The 16,050-nt window shown below is 45.4% G+C and overlaps 1 protein-coding gene across 1 annotated transcript in view; it reads right to left on the reverse strand.

Moving 5' to 3' along the window:
• The window catches only part of DNAH8 (dynein axonemal heavy chain 8), a 1,666,792-nt gene that overhangs the window by 968,053 nt on the left and 682,689 nt on the right, over positions 1-16,050 (reverse strand). The window contains 1 exon segment of the mRNA XM_033937418.1: positions 13,625-13,705. Within this exon segment, the coding sequence (XP_033793309.1) occupies positions 13,625-13,705 (81 nt within the window).

The raw sequence follows: 16,050 nt of genomic DNA on the forward strand, positions 1-16,050 counted from the left end.
TAAATGGGCAATACTCGGACTGGAAGAGTGTCACCAGTGGGGTGCCGCAGGGCTCGGTGCTTGGACCCATGCTCTTCAACATCTTTATAAATGATCTGGACATTGGTACGATGACTGAGGTGATTAAATTTGCGGACGATACAAAGTTATTTAGAGTAGTGAAGAAGCAGGGGGATTGCGAAGATCTACAAAGTGACATAATCAAGCTCGAGAAATGGGTTTTGACATGGCAAATGAGGTTCAACATGGATAAATGCAAAGTGATGCATGTCGGTAACAAAAATCTCATGCACGAATACAGGATGTCCGGGGCAGTACTTGGAGAGACCTCCTAGGAAAGAGACTTGGGCGTTCTGATTGACAAATCGATGAAGCCGTCAACACAATGTGCTGCGGTGGCAAAAAAAGGGCAAACAGAATGCTAGGAATGATTAAGAAGGGGATCATGAACAGATCGGAGAAGGTTATCATGCTGCTGTACCGGGCCATGGTGCGCCCTCACCTGGAGTACTGCGTCCTGCACTGGTTGCTGTACATGAAGGACACGGTACTACTCGAAAGGGTCCAGAGAAGAGCGACTAAAATGGTTAAGGGGCTGGAGTTGCCGTGAGAGATTGGAGAAACTGGGCCTCTTCTCCCTTGAAAAGAGGAGACATGATCGAAAAATTCATAATACTAAAGGGAATAGACTTAGTAGATAAAGACAGACTATTCACACTCTCCAAGGTAGGGAGAATGAGAAGGCACTCTCTAAAGTTGAAAGGGGATAGATTCCGTACAAACGTAAGGAAGTTCTTCTTCAGCCAGAGAGTGGTGGAGAGCTGGCACGCTCTTCTGGAGTCTGTTGTAGAGGAAAACACCCTCCATGGATTCAAGACTAAGCTGGACAAGTTCCTGCTAAACTGTGACATACGCAGGTAAGGCTGGACTCATTTGGAGCACTGGTCTTTGGCCTGTGGGCCGCCGTATGAGCAGACTGCTGGGCAGGATGGACCAATGGTCTGACCCAGCAGCAGCAATTCTTATGTTCTTATGAATAGGTGGGTTTTCAGTGATTTTCTGAAAGAATGGTATAACAAAGAATTCAGGAGGAGGTCACTTAGGGTGTTATTCCAGATACCTGCCTGGAAGGATAGTGTCCTAGTTACAGAATCTCATGTTAAAAGAATAATGCTGTTTGTAAGCCACCTCACAAGCAGTGTCATTCCAATGACCCAGGAGCATTAGGCTTGCAAAGGCATGACTCAGTGTTCCTGAGTAGACAATGCAAGGTCTCCCTGGCTTACAAGACCTCCTGAAAAAAGTCCCAATTGGTCAAGCTCTGCCTACTCCCACACAGTCCAAGCTCCCCACCCCCACGACTAAGGTAGCCCTTGCACCTTCAAAGGGCTTCCTTTAGAACATTTGTGGTCCAAGGGAGTCTTCAGATAGGACTAATGCCAAGTTCCTCCCACCTAGTCTGACAGGGTGCTCCACCTAGCTGGGGTTATTTTACAGTGGTATTTTGACTCTAATGCAAATTGTAGTTCATCACTGCAGTCGCATTAGGGTATTTGTATAGCAATTAGATGCAAAACATGCATTACTGTGTAACTCAGGTGACTTAAATATTACAACGGGAAATTAAGTCAGGCTACATTAGGGCCCTTTAAGTTTCTTTAAGAGACTAATAATGTGTCTTAAAGCTGTAGCAAAGTTTGATATTCCTCCCCCCCCCCCAAAGTTTGCATTACTGAGCAGTCCTACACACTAGAGAATGATACGGGGAAAAAATCTGTCCCCATCACTGCACCACCGCCCCGTCATCCTCTTCACTGCCCCATCCCCGAACCCACTGTCCCCTTCACTGCCCCGTCCCCATAGCCACTTCCCTCTCGCCACCTCACCGCCCTTCAGCAGCCCGAGAATCTCCCTCCCTCCCCATTACCTTCATGGCGTAAAGAAACTTAAGGGAGGGAAGGCGCGCAGTCACCGATCGCGCGCACGGCCCCTTCCCTCCCCTCCCCTCCCTCCAGCCAAATCTATCTCCCTCCCCCTTACCTTTGCGGCACTTTAGAAAAGAAACTGATATAAAATATATTTTTTTTTCTTTTTGTTTGGTAATTTTATTCTTCAAATCACATTGGTCTCAGGCTTTGGTTTTAGGTTCCTTCTGTCTTCATCGTAGCATGGCTGGCTCCTGAAGGTAAAATAGGTGTAAGAGGATCTGGGGAGAAAATGCCGAGTCTGACACGGGTGCAATTTTTTTTACCACAGGAGTAAGACTTTTTACCGCTCCCACGGGACGGTAAAAGGTCTTGTCCCTATTCCTGTGGGGCAGTGAAAAGTCTTGCCCCATTCCTGCAGTAAACCAGTTGCAAATGTCTCCATTCCTGTGGATTTACTGCAGTGACCCACGGTAAACGGTCCCCGTGTCATTCTCTACTATACACTACTGAATAACAGGATGCACTATTGATGACACAGGAAAAAAAAACAACAAAATTTCTGTTTTTTCCCTGTAGTAAAAACCAAAACAAAATGAAGTGGAACACATGAATAGGCAGGATTCAATATTTATTTAATATATAGTTCAGCAAAGTATCAATACTAGTAATTGATTATTCTGAAAAACAACGTTCAGCAAAGTGCAGTTCAGTAAGAAAGCTAAGAAACCAACTAGGGAAAGTGGACGGGTTGTGAGAACATGTATCTGCTGTCCTCTGAGAACTACTACTATATATTATTTCTATATCGCTACCAGTGCACACAAAGCACAGTTACTTACCGTAACAGGAGTTATCCGGTGACAGCAAGCAGATATTCTCACATGTGGGTGATGTCATCCACAGAGTCCTAGTATGGACAGCTGCACCGGCACTTTAAGAACTTTAGAAAGTTCACAACTGACCGCACCGTGCATGTGCGAGTGCCTTCCAGCCCGACATAGGCGTATGGCTTCTCAGTTCAGTAAGCCAGATAAGAAGCCAACCAGGGGAGGTGGGTGGGTTGTGAGAATATCTGCATGCTGTCCCTGGATAACACCTGTTACAGTACGTAGTTGCCTTCAGGTGCCATTCTGCAAGGATCTGATCTGGAAATTGCTAAGTGCCTTTTGATTTTATTAACTGACTGGAAATAGATTTTGCTACATGAAATATTTTTTCTCTTAATTTGAGATATGCACTAAAATGAACCCCCAGAAAGCAAGTGAGTTCTAAAGCGGTATTGGAAAAATCAGATGTTCCCTGAAAGTAGTCATTGATATGGCGCATACGACACACAATAGTAAGGTAGCAAAGTTAAGCAATCTCAGACCCCCTTTATAAAGCAGGTGTGCCGCCTGCAGATAAGATAGCCGCGCTTGACGACCCCTCCAAATGAAATACTGAAGAGAACGAATATACTTGGCCTCGTCTCGATGTAACAGATACAAAGGAAGAACTTGAAAGATATATAACCAAGAGGGAATTACAATCATGTTGAGTAATGCAACTCTACCCATAAAAGAGAGAGGAAGTATGCCACATACGCAGCTTCTCAGACAAGGAACTAAACAAGGGCCCCACGTTAATGGCATATAGAGTAGCAAGATCATGTGGAATTAAGACTCCAAGGTACTTAAAAGAAGCCTCGGCCCATTGTAACGGAAACACACCTTCCCACTGATGACGAATGGAAAGATGGGATGGTAAAGCAACCGATTTATCAAGATTAATAACCAAGCCTGAATAAAACCCATATTCCGCTATCAAATCCAAAGCCACCGGAAGAGAGCGTGCCGGGTTCGTGAGTATAAGTAGTAAGTCATCAGCAAATGCCAAGCTTTTAAGGTCCTACCTCCCAATACGCAACCCTCTCACCTCCGCAAAGTTCCACAAAGTACATAATAAAGATTCCAGGGTAAGAATAAAAAGCAGAGGAGACAGGGGACAACCCTGACGAGTTCCCCAGCGAATAGGAAATTTCTCAGAGGATATCCCATTGACCAAGAGTGAAGCTGTGGGGTTCACATAAAGGGAGCCAATAGCATCACGGTAAAACCCAGAAACACCAATGTAATCCAGCGTATGATACAAATAGGACCAAGAAACATTGTCAAATGCTTTGGCCGCATCCAAACTCATAAACAAGGTTGGAACATCTACATATTGAGCATGAGCCAAGGAAAGCAAGATCTTGCGCACGTTCAACACCAATTGCCGCCCCAGAAAGAAACCCACTTGATCCCCATGAATCAACGAGGAGATATATGGAAGGAGTCTATTCACCAGAATACGGGAGAAAAGCTTAATATCTACATTGATTAGAGAAATAGGCCGATAAGAACCAGGCAGATCCGCTGCCTTACCAGGTTTAAGCAAAAGAGCTATGGATGCCTCATTAGAAAAATGCGGAAAAGAACCGCCGCTTACAGCCTCATTATAATAGGCAATCTAGGGACCACAAAGCTGAGTCTCTAGGATGCGAAAGAAGTCTCCCGAAAAGCCATCCAGGCCTGGAGCAGTGCCAGGCTTACTAGCCTTAATAGCCTTCTGTAGCTCAGAGGCCTGCAAAAGCCAATTGAGCTGCTGAACCGCCTCCACCGGCAAACGTGGCATCTCCAAAGAGATTAAGTAATCGTTAACCAAGTCCGCTGACGGCGAAGGGCCAGCATCATATTGGGAAGCAAAGTATTCCCGCAAGAAACTAGCTATGTCTGTGGTGCAAGAAGCGACCGTGCCCCGGGGTGAACGTAGAGCCAGAATAGGCTGCTTGCCCGTATGGGCATCCACTAATTTAGCCATACCTCTGAAAATGGTATTTACGATAGGAGGCCCAAAGCTGCATCCGGGACTGAAGCAAAGTATTAAAGAGTGGCCTGCGCAGTTAAATACTGTTCCTTAATAGCCAACAATGGCTTGGCAACATAAGCCCATTTAGCCGTCCACAGCACCCGCTCCAATGTGATAATAGCTTTATTTAGTCTCCGAGTCCAAAAACACACATAAGCTAAAATATGGCCCCTGAGGACAGATTTAGCAGTGTCCCAAAACAAAAGGGGGATCATCCATATGCTGTGCATTATGACAAAGTCCTCCCACTGGTCCAACAGGAATTTTCGAAACTCAGGATCTTGTGCGAGATAGGCGAGGAATTGCCAATTCCCCGCTTGAACAAAAGAGGCCCCCAAGAGAATATCAATCCAAACTGGCGCATGATCAGAAATATGAATGTGGCTGATGGGAGCCGAAGTGACCTGTGAGAACAAAGAGGAAGACAGAATAATATAATCAAGACGAGACCAAGAGCCATGGGCTCTAGACAAATGGGTGTAATCTCGCACCTCCAGATGGAGGAGCCACCAAGGGTCAGCTAAATCAAGGGTGGAACAAAAATGTTTGAGCAGCAGACCACGTGAACCCAAGGGAGTGGAAGGGCAAGCAGACCTATCTAACTCGGGATCCATCACTAAATTGACATCCCCCACCAAAAGCAAAGGATCGCCAGAATAGCGAGAGCACAGCGCAATCAAACGTTGAAAAAAAGGCAAGGCCGAGGAATTAGGCTCATATACCACTAACAAAAGATAAAATAAATCACCCACCTGGACACGTAGTAATAAATATCTGCCCTCCTGATCCTTATCTAAAAGCTGAACGCCAATGGGGGAGGACCGATGGAGAAGAACAGCCACCCCACCATGACGACCTGTGGGAGAAGAAAATAATTCATCCCCCACCCAGGATCTTTCAGCTTAAGATGTTCCTCATCCGTCAGTCTGGTCTCCTGAAGACAATCAACATCTCCTTTAGTACGTTGCAGGGAGGCAAGAATTTTCTGTCGCTTTATTGGTGAAGTAATACCCCCCCCACACACACACACACACATTCCAGGAGACCAGCCTAAGAGGTGTATCCTGGACCGAACCAAAAAAGTATACTCCAGCCAGAACAAACAGTCAAGAGCCCTGGGAGCCCAGCCTCCCCCAGAGCTATACAGTCACAGATTGCTCCCCCCCCCAAAGCTCTTACCCCAACAAAACATAGCAGGCACAGATAAAAGCATAAATACAAACAGTAGTCTGAAAGTAAGGGACTCTGGAACCCCTCTCCCAAGCCCAATGCCACCCCAACTCCGCAAACCCCCACTCCCCCCTCCCAACTCCCCCCAAAAACCAATCCCACCACATGGGCCCACAACTAAGTGGATCCCAGAAAGAACACTAAGATGCATAGGTCCCCCCAAACACCCAGTGAAATGATGAATAGCTCCAGCAGTGCTACACTCAGAGAAAGCCCATTATAGCGCTAACACAAAAAATAAGGCAAGCCAGAAAGAACCCGAGCAAGGCTTCCCAGTCAAAACATATGATCCACATATTCTTGGGCCGCCTCAACAGTGTCAAAGGATTTCCAGGCCCAATGGAGTAGATCTTAAGTATGGCCGGATAGAGGAACAGAGGCCTGGACTTCTTCTCCGCCAACGCCCTACACAGGGGCTGAAACTTGCGCCGTCCGTCCTGCAAGGCTGCCAAATTATCTTGGAAAATCTGGATCACAGCCTCATTAAACTTGAGAGAGTCTCGACAAAGTCAATATTGCTTCAAAATTTCCACCTTATGCAGGTAATTGTGAACTTTTGCCACCACTACCCAGGGTCTCCGACAATTCTGCATCGCACAGCCCACTCGGTGTACTCGCTCAAAACACAGAGAACCAAGGCCTGGTGGGAAAGGGAACTCTGCAGCCAGCCATTCTTTAAAAGTAGTGCCCAGCTGATGATCCCGTAAGAGTCTCCGGCACACCAATGAATCTAAGATTGTCCCTCCGTGACCTATTCTCCAGGTCTTCTACCTTCCCCTCACTCTCCACAAAGCGTTTTTCCAATCTGGCGAGATGAGCTGTGAGCACCTGAGCAGAATCTTCCGTACCAGAAACTCTTGTTTCCAACTCCGTGGTACACGCAACTGTCTCCCCCAACACAGCTTCCATGTGGATTAGCTGCGTAGATAATTTCTCCAGCTGCGACGATAGTGCAGTGGCGACTATGGCTGTAAACTGCTGCATCTGGCCCTCCGTGAACTCCGCCGCCAGTGCCATGCATGGCTTCCCCGTTTTCTCTTCTGCAGGCCGCGTCTTGTCCCTGGTCTTAGCCACCGACCTGCTTGTCATGCCGCCTCCGGATTTGGACACAAAGTGGTCCATGCGCTTCCAATCCACTTAATCACCGCATCATGTGCTGGAGCCGCTGCCAACTAGGTTAGTAGAGCAGGATATCAGCGGGGGCCTGGGAGCAAAAAAATATTCAACCTCGCTCCTCACTGTATCACGTGATCTCTATTATTATTATAAAACCAATTTCTAATCCACAACTGAACTTTGCCACCTATCCCATGACATTTTAATTTTCTCAGGAGTCTCTCGTGAGGAACTTTACCAAAAGGTTTCTGAAAATCTAGATACACAATACCAACCGGCTCACCTTTATCCACATGTTTATTCACACCTTCAAAGAAGTCAAGGAAATTTGTAAGGCAAGATCTCCCTCAGCTGAACCAATGCTAACTCTGTCTCATTAAATCATGCTTGTTCCACAATATTTTTTATAATTATTTCTACCATTTTGCCCGGCACCAAAGTGAGGCTTACCGGTCTGTAATTTCCCAGAACTCCTCTGGAGCCCTTTTTAAAAATCGGCATAACATTGGCCACCCTCCAATCTTCAGGTACTAGAGACGATGTCAGAAAACAGGTTACAGATCACTAACAGCAGGTCAGCAATTTCATTTTTGAGTTCCTTTAATACCCTGTGATGTATACCATCTGGTCCTGGCGATTTATCACTTTTTTTATAATTAATTCTTTATTAAGTTTTGGACTTTTACATTATCAGTCAAATAAGAAAAAAATACAGTGTTAACAGAAATATTTCTTACAAGAAAATCTTCTTGGAAATTTAAACAATGAAATAATAAAGGTGGAGGATCTGTAAATAGAATGAAAATTTAAAAAGAAACTTTGACAAAGGAAAATTAAGATGGAGCTAGTAGGTGTCAGAACATATCCTCTCTGAGCGATTTATCACTTTTTAACTTGTCGATTTGGCTCAGTATATCTTCAAGATTCACTGTGATTTCTTTCAGTTCCTCCGCATCATCACCCTTGAAAACCATTTCCAGTTCAAGACCGAAGCAAATAATTCATTAAGTCTTTCCACTATGGCCTTATCCTCCCCGAGTGCCCCTTCCACTCCTCGATCATCCAACAGTCTCACAGATTCCCTCACAGGTTTTCTGCTTCTGATGTACCTAAAAAAAATTGCTATGAGTTTTTGCCTTTTTTGCAAGATTCTCTTCATATTCTTTCTTAGCTGTCTTTATCAATGCTTTGCATCTAACTTGCCAGTGCTTGTGTTTCTTCTTATTTCCTTCATTCGGATCTTTTTTCCATTCTTTAAAGGTTGTTTTTTGGCTCTGATAGCCTTTTTCACTTCACCTTTTAACCACGCCGGCTCTCGTTTCCTCCACCTTTGCTGATACATGGAATACATCTGGTCTGGGCTTCCACAATGGTATTTTTAAATAACATTCACGCCTGGTTTACAATCCTAACCTTTGCAACTGATCCTTTTAGCTTCTTTTTAACCATTTTCCTCATTTTATCATAGTCGCCCTTTTGAAAATTAAACGCCCCTACAGTAGATTTCTTTTGCAACGTTACTCCTGGTATAAGCTCAAATTTGATCACATTATGATAACTGTTTCCCAGTGGACCCAACACAGTTAACTCCTGTACTGTCTTGCATTCCACTAAGGACCACTGGGGAGTCTAGAAAAAGCTTTGGAAGGGAAAATAAAACTCAAGTTTGTACCCTTCTTGTAGGATGTCCAGCACCCAGTGATCTGTGATCTTGGCCTATTCCTCTAAGAATGATGAAAGCCTCCCTCTAACGAGTGGAGGCTCGACAGGTGGCTTGGTGTCATAACTGTTTATCTGGGGTGGGAGTAGAGCAGGCTCTGAAAGATTGTGGGTGCCTAGCTTCTCCAAATCTTTCTCTGGCATTCTGAAATGGCCTTTGGCTCAAAGGACCTCCAGAATATTTACTATATCTCCTGGAGGCATTAAAAGTAGTTTTTCAAGATCCTTTAGAGCAGGGGTAGGGAACTCTGGTCCTCGAGAGCCGTATTCCAGTCGGGTTTTCAGGATTTCCCCAATGAATATGCATGAGATCTATTTGCATGCACTGCTTACAATGCATATTCATTGGGGAAATCCTGAAAACCCAACTGGAATACGGCTCTCGAGGGCCGTAGTTCCCTACCCCTGCTTTAGAGGATTGAGGCCTGCTGTCTGGCAAGGACTTAGATTTACAGTCTTCCACACTAGTCACAAGGTCACCCAGACCCTACTGAACAGTAACTGCCCCTTAAAAGGCAGCTTATTAAGGGTCGCCTTGGATGAAGAATCATCAGACCACTGTCTAATCCAAGGCATCAATGTGTGGAAATAGAGTAAGCTGAGAGCTTGCTCACAACCCTGAACAGGTCATACAGGGCATCAGCCACATAGTCCACCCCAGTGATCAAAAATGTAAGATCCCTATTCCCCCCCCCCCCTCCCACATGACTCAATCTGCCAGGTTATCAGCCTGTTACTCACTGTGCAATGTGTGTGTTGGGAGCTGCAAGATGGAAGCTGGAAAAGCTTAAGGGGAGATCCTCTGCCTCATAAAACCTGGAACCTGGACTGCTTGTTTCTTCTGACTGCCTCTCAAGCCCCACGTACCAGCCGGAGACCTCTACCCCTTCTGAAACCCACACATGTTAACAAGTGGAAGAATGCAGTTGGCTCTAATCCTAGATAAACTGCCACAGAGCCACTTAGCCTGTGTTCAAACCCACTAGCAGGCTGTTCAGATAGGTGCACTACAAAGTAGCTAACCCCCCCCCCCTGGAGGCAGACTTTGTACTTCAGTGGCTGTGATCTCCCGTAGCCAGAGTTGTCCCCCAAGGGGATCCTCTGCAACACGAAAAGGATATCACATAAAGTAGTGGAAAAATTACTGAGGTTATAGAAAAATAAGCATGAGCGGAAAAGACTAGCCCCTACTGTCTCACTTGTAGGAAGACAACTGGAAGTTGGAGGGCAGTCTAGGTAAGAGAGGAGGAGCAAAAACTATGCAAATAAAGCTTCCGACAAGAGATCTTGTGAAATGGGATTGACTACCTGAAAGTTACAAGAGATCTTGTGAAATGGGATTGACTACCTGAAAGTTCAGGAACAGAGTGGAGTTGTACAAGAAATATAAATTTAGCCAAATAATGCTCAGTATGCTGCTATGAAGATATCATTTTCGTATGTGAATCTACTCTCTGTTTTCTGTCTTTCAATCAGTTCTTAATCCATGGTGGGATATTGCCTCCTATCCCATGACTTTCTGATTTCCTCAGGGGTCTTTCATGGGGTGCTTTGTCAGATGCCTTTTGAAAATGCAAGGTTGGTTGATACTAGCAAAAAGACTCTCTGCTGTGCAGGAGTTAAGTTTTGGAACTCTTTGGTAGGACAGATACAGAATTGTTGTGAGAGGAGATATGTTTAGAAAATTTCTTAAAACCCAGTTGTTTGTTGATGCTTTCTTGAAGAACTGTTTGAGATACACAGTTATGATATTAATTTGTATCTATGACATGATATTAATGTTTATCCTTTTTAAGGTTTGTTTTTATGTAAAGCTTTGCTAGCATTTTTTAGCAATAAGTTTTAAGATTTTAATGTATCTATTTTATGATGTTTTAAGATTATATATGTATACTTTGTTAACCGTTTAGTTGTAAACGGTATATAAATTTTTAAAATATATAAATAAATAAAGTTTCAAGTTTCTTGATTTTTAATATACCGACCATCAATGAGTATCTGGCCGGTTTACAATAAAATACTAAAATAGAGATAAAAATAGTACTTAAAAGTGATGTCTATGGAGAGAAAGGGAGGTGGACATTGAAGACATCGACAAGACAGATTTGAAAGTGATAATTGAAAGGGAGGAGTGGGGTAAAGTTACATTATTAGAGATAAGAAGGGGGAAAAAAAGGGGGTAGAAAGGAAATGGAAAGAGAGGGGATAAAACATTAGGAGTAGGATCGCTTCTTGAAAGCGGTTGGTGGATTTAAGAAGAGAAATTCAAGAGCGATTGAATGCATCTTGAAATAAAAACGTTTTTAGGTTAGTCTTAAATTTATCAATAGATTTTTCATGACGGAGATGAGATGGTAAAGCATTCCATAGGGTTTGGGCTACCACTGAAAAGTTTGTTTTCCTAGTATAGAAAAATTCTTTTATAGAAGGAATGAAGAGTAAGTTCTGATCAGCTGATCTGAGAGTTCGTGAGGGACGCAAGGGAATAAGGAACTTATCGAGAAAAGAAGGTTGATGGGAAAGTTTAATTTTAAAAACCAACAAGATGTTTTTGTAGGTAATGCGATGTGAGATGGGCCAGTATTGGACAGACCTGCACGGTCTGTGTCCCATATATGGTGACTCGGTGTAGGATGGGCTGGGGTGGGTATCAATGTGAACTCCACTAATATGGAACATGAGGATGTTGCTGGCCAGACTTTACGGTACATATCCTGCAAACAACGGGATAATTGAATAGGTTGGAGTGAGCTTGGATGGCAACTTCAGCCTTGAAATCTGATTTGGCGGAATAACAAAATTTTAATAAACTTGAAACTTTAGAACTTAGGACAATACCAGACTTTACAGTCTACGGCCCAGAAATATCAATTAAGAGACAAGTTAATCAAATCATGTATTTTTTAAATGAGTACCACTTATGGGCAGACTGGATGGACCATTCAGGTCTGCCGTCATTTACTATTATAACTGTGTGACATGACATAATGGTGAATACTTTGCTAAGAGGCATGTACAGGAATGAAGATTTGACAGACTTCACAAGTATTTACACAGATTACAAAATATGCTTACATAGATTACAAAATATATAATAACTCTACATTTGGACATTTATACCAGTTCAACAGCAACATGAGTGCAATTTCTGCCACTTAATGCTAGTCCTATATAATAAAACCCTAGAGCGCGCATGCGCTCTTGAAAAATTGTGATCCCTGGGGCCGTGTTTTCTGATCCGTGGCCGCGTTCCATTTTAGAACGCGGCCAGGGATCACTCTGGCCACTCCCCTCCTCACTCACTAACCCGAAGCAAGCTCCTCACCAACTGGAAGCAAGCACCTCACCTCCCACCCTCGCTCACCGCTGCAGCTGCCGCTGCCGCTGATCCTTCCCTTCGGGGCAGCCTGCAATCGTGGCTGGCTTTGGAGGGCCTCACGGGCCGCTTTCCGGCCTCAGTAGCACGTTCCCTCTGACACACGGGATTGCGTCGGGAGGAAGCATGCTTCCGGGTTGGGGAGCGGCCTGTGAGGTTCGCTGGGGCTGGCCACCACGATCGCGGCCTGGAGCAGGCCAGAAGACACCGGGATGCAGGGAGGGTAAGCAGGGGAATCAATACAGGGGGCCAGAGGGAGAGGGAAAGGGGGATGCTTTGGGGGGAGGGGTGTGCTGAGGGGAAACAGAAGGGGCCATGGAGAGACAGGGAGAGTGAAAGGGGGCTGCTTTGGGGGAGGGGTGTACTGGGGGGGAGACAGAAGGGGCCATGGAGAGATAGGGAGAGGGAAAGGGGGCTGCTTTGGGTGGGGAGGTGTGCTGGGGACAGACAGTTTTGCTCTGGGGGAACACAGAATGGACCATGGAGAGACAGAGAGAGGGAAAGGGGCTGCTTTGGGGGAGGGGTGTGCTGGGGGGAGACAGAAGTGGCCATGGAGAGATAGGGAAAGGGGGCTGCTTTGGGGGGGGAGGTGTGCTGGGGACAGACAGTTTTGCACTGGGGGGAAGATAGAAGGGGCCATGGAGAGACAGGGAGAGGGAAAGGGGACTGCTTTGGGGGAAGGGTGTGCTGGGGGAGACAGAAGGGGCCATGGAGAAATAGGGAGAGGGAAGGGGGCTGCTTTGGGTGGGAGGTGTGTTGGAAACAGACAGCTTTGCTCTGGGGTAAGACAGAAGAGTGCCATGGAGAGACAATTAGGGAGAGGGAAAGGGGGCTGCTTTGGGGGGAGGGGTGTGCTGGAGACAGACAGATTTGCTCTGGGGGGGGGAAGACAGAAGTGGGCCATGGAGAGACAGTTAGGGAAAGGGGGCTGCTTTGGGGGGAGAGGTGTGCTGGGGACAGACAGCTTTGCTCGGGGGGGGGGGGGGGGAGACAGAAGGACACAGACAGTGGCCAAGGAGAGAGAGATAAAGAAGCCCAGACAGACACACATATATTCTAGCACCCGTTAATGTAACGGGCTTAACGACTAGTATTTTATAATTATACATAGGTCTATGTATTTTATGTATTATATGGAGGCACCCATATACCTTCTTAAACCAGATGCTGGCTTATGCACGCAACTCCTGATAGGGCTTTTCCAAATTTTGAAAATTTACCCCATATAGTTTATTTGAGTGTTCTTAGCCCAGATCAAAATGTAGTTTATCAGTGTATAAGAATTATGTAGGTTTGGCACATCTGCACTAATTCTGCTTTACTAGCTTATACCAATCTTGCTAATTTTACATATCCATTTTCTACCAACCTTTCGAAGTTTGCCCGCCATCAAATTCATAAATACTGGAGGAATTGCTTTACAGATATCTTCATATGCATAAAGAAGATTCTGTTAATAATAAAAATATTAAAATGTTACAATATATATTATATACCCATTGATAAAACTATTAAAATCTAAAATATTTTATGTAACATCTTTTTCAAATCAAACTGCAAGCTGTAAAAATGCCCTCTCTCTTAGGGTTAGATTCCATGTTTGTTTGAGATTTAGAAAACTTAAAACTTACTTGTTTAAGAAATTCTTTCAGGGGTGTAGCCACAAGTGTGTACCCTGGCACCCACAATTCAATATCCTACTGAAGCAAAGCTCTGCAGATGTCCAGAATCTTCAAAACTCTATCTTGTTTGTCAGGCCTGTGGAATGAAAAGCTGGCAGACAAACCTCCTGGTTGGATGTGGAAATCCAACACCACCTTTGAGAGAAAGGAGGGCACAGTGACGCCTCTCATTTGTGAATCTGAGGAAAGGTTCTTTGCAGGAAAGCGCCTGCAGCTCTGAGATTTGCTACGCTGCAAAAATTGCCACAAGAAAAAAACTGTGAGGTCTAACAGAGAAGCATCTTTGAGGGGTTCATACGGAGGCTTAATGAGACCCCTCAGAAAAATGTTAAGATTCTAGGTCAGAAAGGGACATCGCAGAGGAAGCCTCAACCAGAGAGCTCCCCGAAGGATTCTGGTCACATCAGGATGAGCTGTCTGCAAAGACTTGCAATTATGAGTCAGGAAGCCAGAGACCAGCCACCCGCAGCTTAAAAGAAGTCACAGCCAGGCTTTTCTCCAGCTGGACTAAAGGAAAGCCAGAATGACTAAAATGTGAGTCTGATGCGGCTCCACCTGGTCTTTAGCACACCACTAATGAAAAGCCCACCAGACCTTCGTCTAGGCTGCAAGCGTAGAGGACTTTAGCACAAAGCAGTATGGCAATAACTTCAGAATATCCCTTGCAAACTAGCATAGAGCACTCAAAAGCCATGCCATAAACCAAAGCATTGTAGATTCTTCATGGGGACTGGCCCCTGACTGAGAATACCACAATGAAGAGGCAGATTGAGACCACTGTCCTGCTGAAAATGTACCAGGTCCACAAACCAAGGCCGGTGAAGCCAAACCAGAGCCACTAGAATCCCGAAGGCTGGATGAAATGCAATCCGGTGGATGACCCTGCCCACTATGGGCTAAGGAGGGAAGACGTAAAGGAGACCGGCAGGTGGGCCAGCATTGGAACAATGCGTCCAAACCCAAAATGGCCTTCACGTTCTTTGCTGAAGCTATCATGTCCATCATTGGTCTGTCCAGCGCTGCACAATTAGATTGAACGCCCTGTGCGAGAGCAACCATTCCCCCGGGTCCAGGTACTGTCGACTTAGAAAGCTGGCCTGAACATTTTTCACTCCAGCCATGTGGGCCAAGGACAGAGCCTGAACGTGGGCTGCTGCCCACCGAAAAAGCATCTGAGCTTTCAGTTGCAAAGGGATGCTCCTTGTGCATCCTTGTCTGCTTACGCCATGGCGTTGTTGAACACTAACACAGCCCTTACCTCGAAGGCATCTTCTAGAGCTTTCAGGGCTAGACAAATGGCTGTGAGATCCAGAAGATTTATGGACCACTTCTTTTTATGGGGAGTCCACTGGCCCTAAACCAAGCAATCCTAGCAATGAGTTCCCCAGTCAAAGAGGCTGGTATCGGTCATGAGAGTTATCCATTCTGAGATCAGAAGAGGTATGCCCTTCGAAAAGGGTGCATACTAAAGCCACCAGCAGAGGCTGATCCTTGCAGCCCCGATCCAAGGGAGCTGCAGCTGAAGAGGATGCTTCTGCAGAGACCATTGGGACAGAAGAGAGTCCTGTAGAGGTCGCATATGGGCTCTGGCCCAGGGGACAAACTTCAGCATGGCTTCAATAGAGTCCAGCACCTGAAGGTAATGCTAAACAGTCAGAGATTGCATTTCCAAAAGAGACAGGACCTGGCTCTGGAGCTTTTATTTGTGTGGCTCAGGAAGAAACACTCAGCCGCAAGCCCAGGTACTCTAGACTTGGTTCCAGATGGCTCTTCCTGAAGCTGACAATCCAGCCCAAATGCTGGATGCACCAGCACTACTTGATGCACCACCAGCTCACACTCCTGTTTGTACAGCATCCTGATTAGATAGTCATCCAGATAGGGATGAACTTGAATTCCCATGCACCAGAGGTGAGCTCCTACCACCACCATAACTTTGGTGAATGTGTGGGGAGCTGTCACAAGTCCAAACGGGAGAGTCATAAACTGGAAATGCTGCTGAAGTACATGGAAACGCAGATATCTTCTGTGGTCTGGAAAGATGGGAATATGCAGATATGCTTAAAAATTCCCCAAGAAACAGCCATGATGACCAAACTCCATGTGGAAACAT

This window comes from Geotrypetes seraphini, chromosome 3, assembly GCF_902459505.1.
Source record: "Geotrypetes seraphini chromosome 3, aGeoSer1.1, whole genome shotgun sequence".
NCBI classification, from domain to species: Eukaryota; Metazoa; Chordata; class Amphibia; order Gymnophiona; family Dermophiidae; genus Geotrypetes; species Geotrypetes seraphini.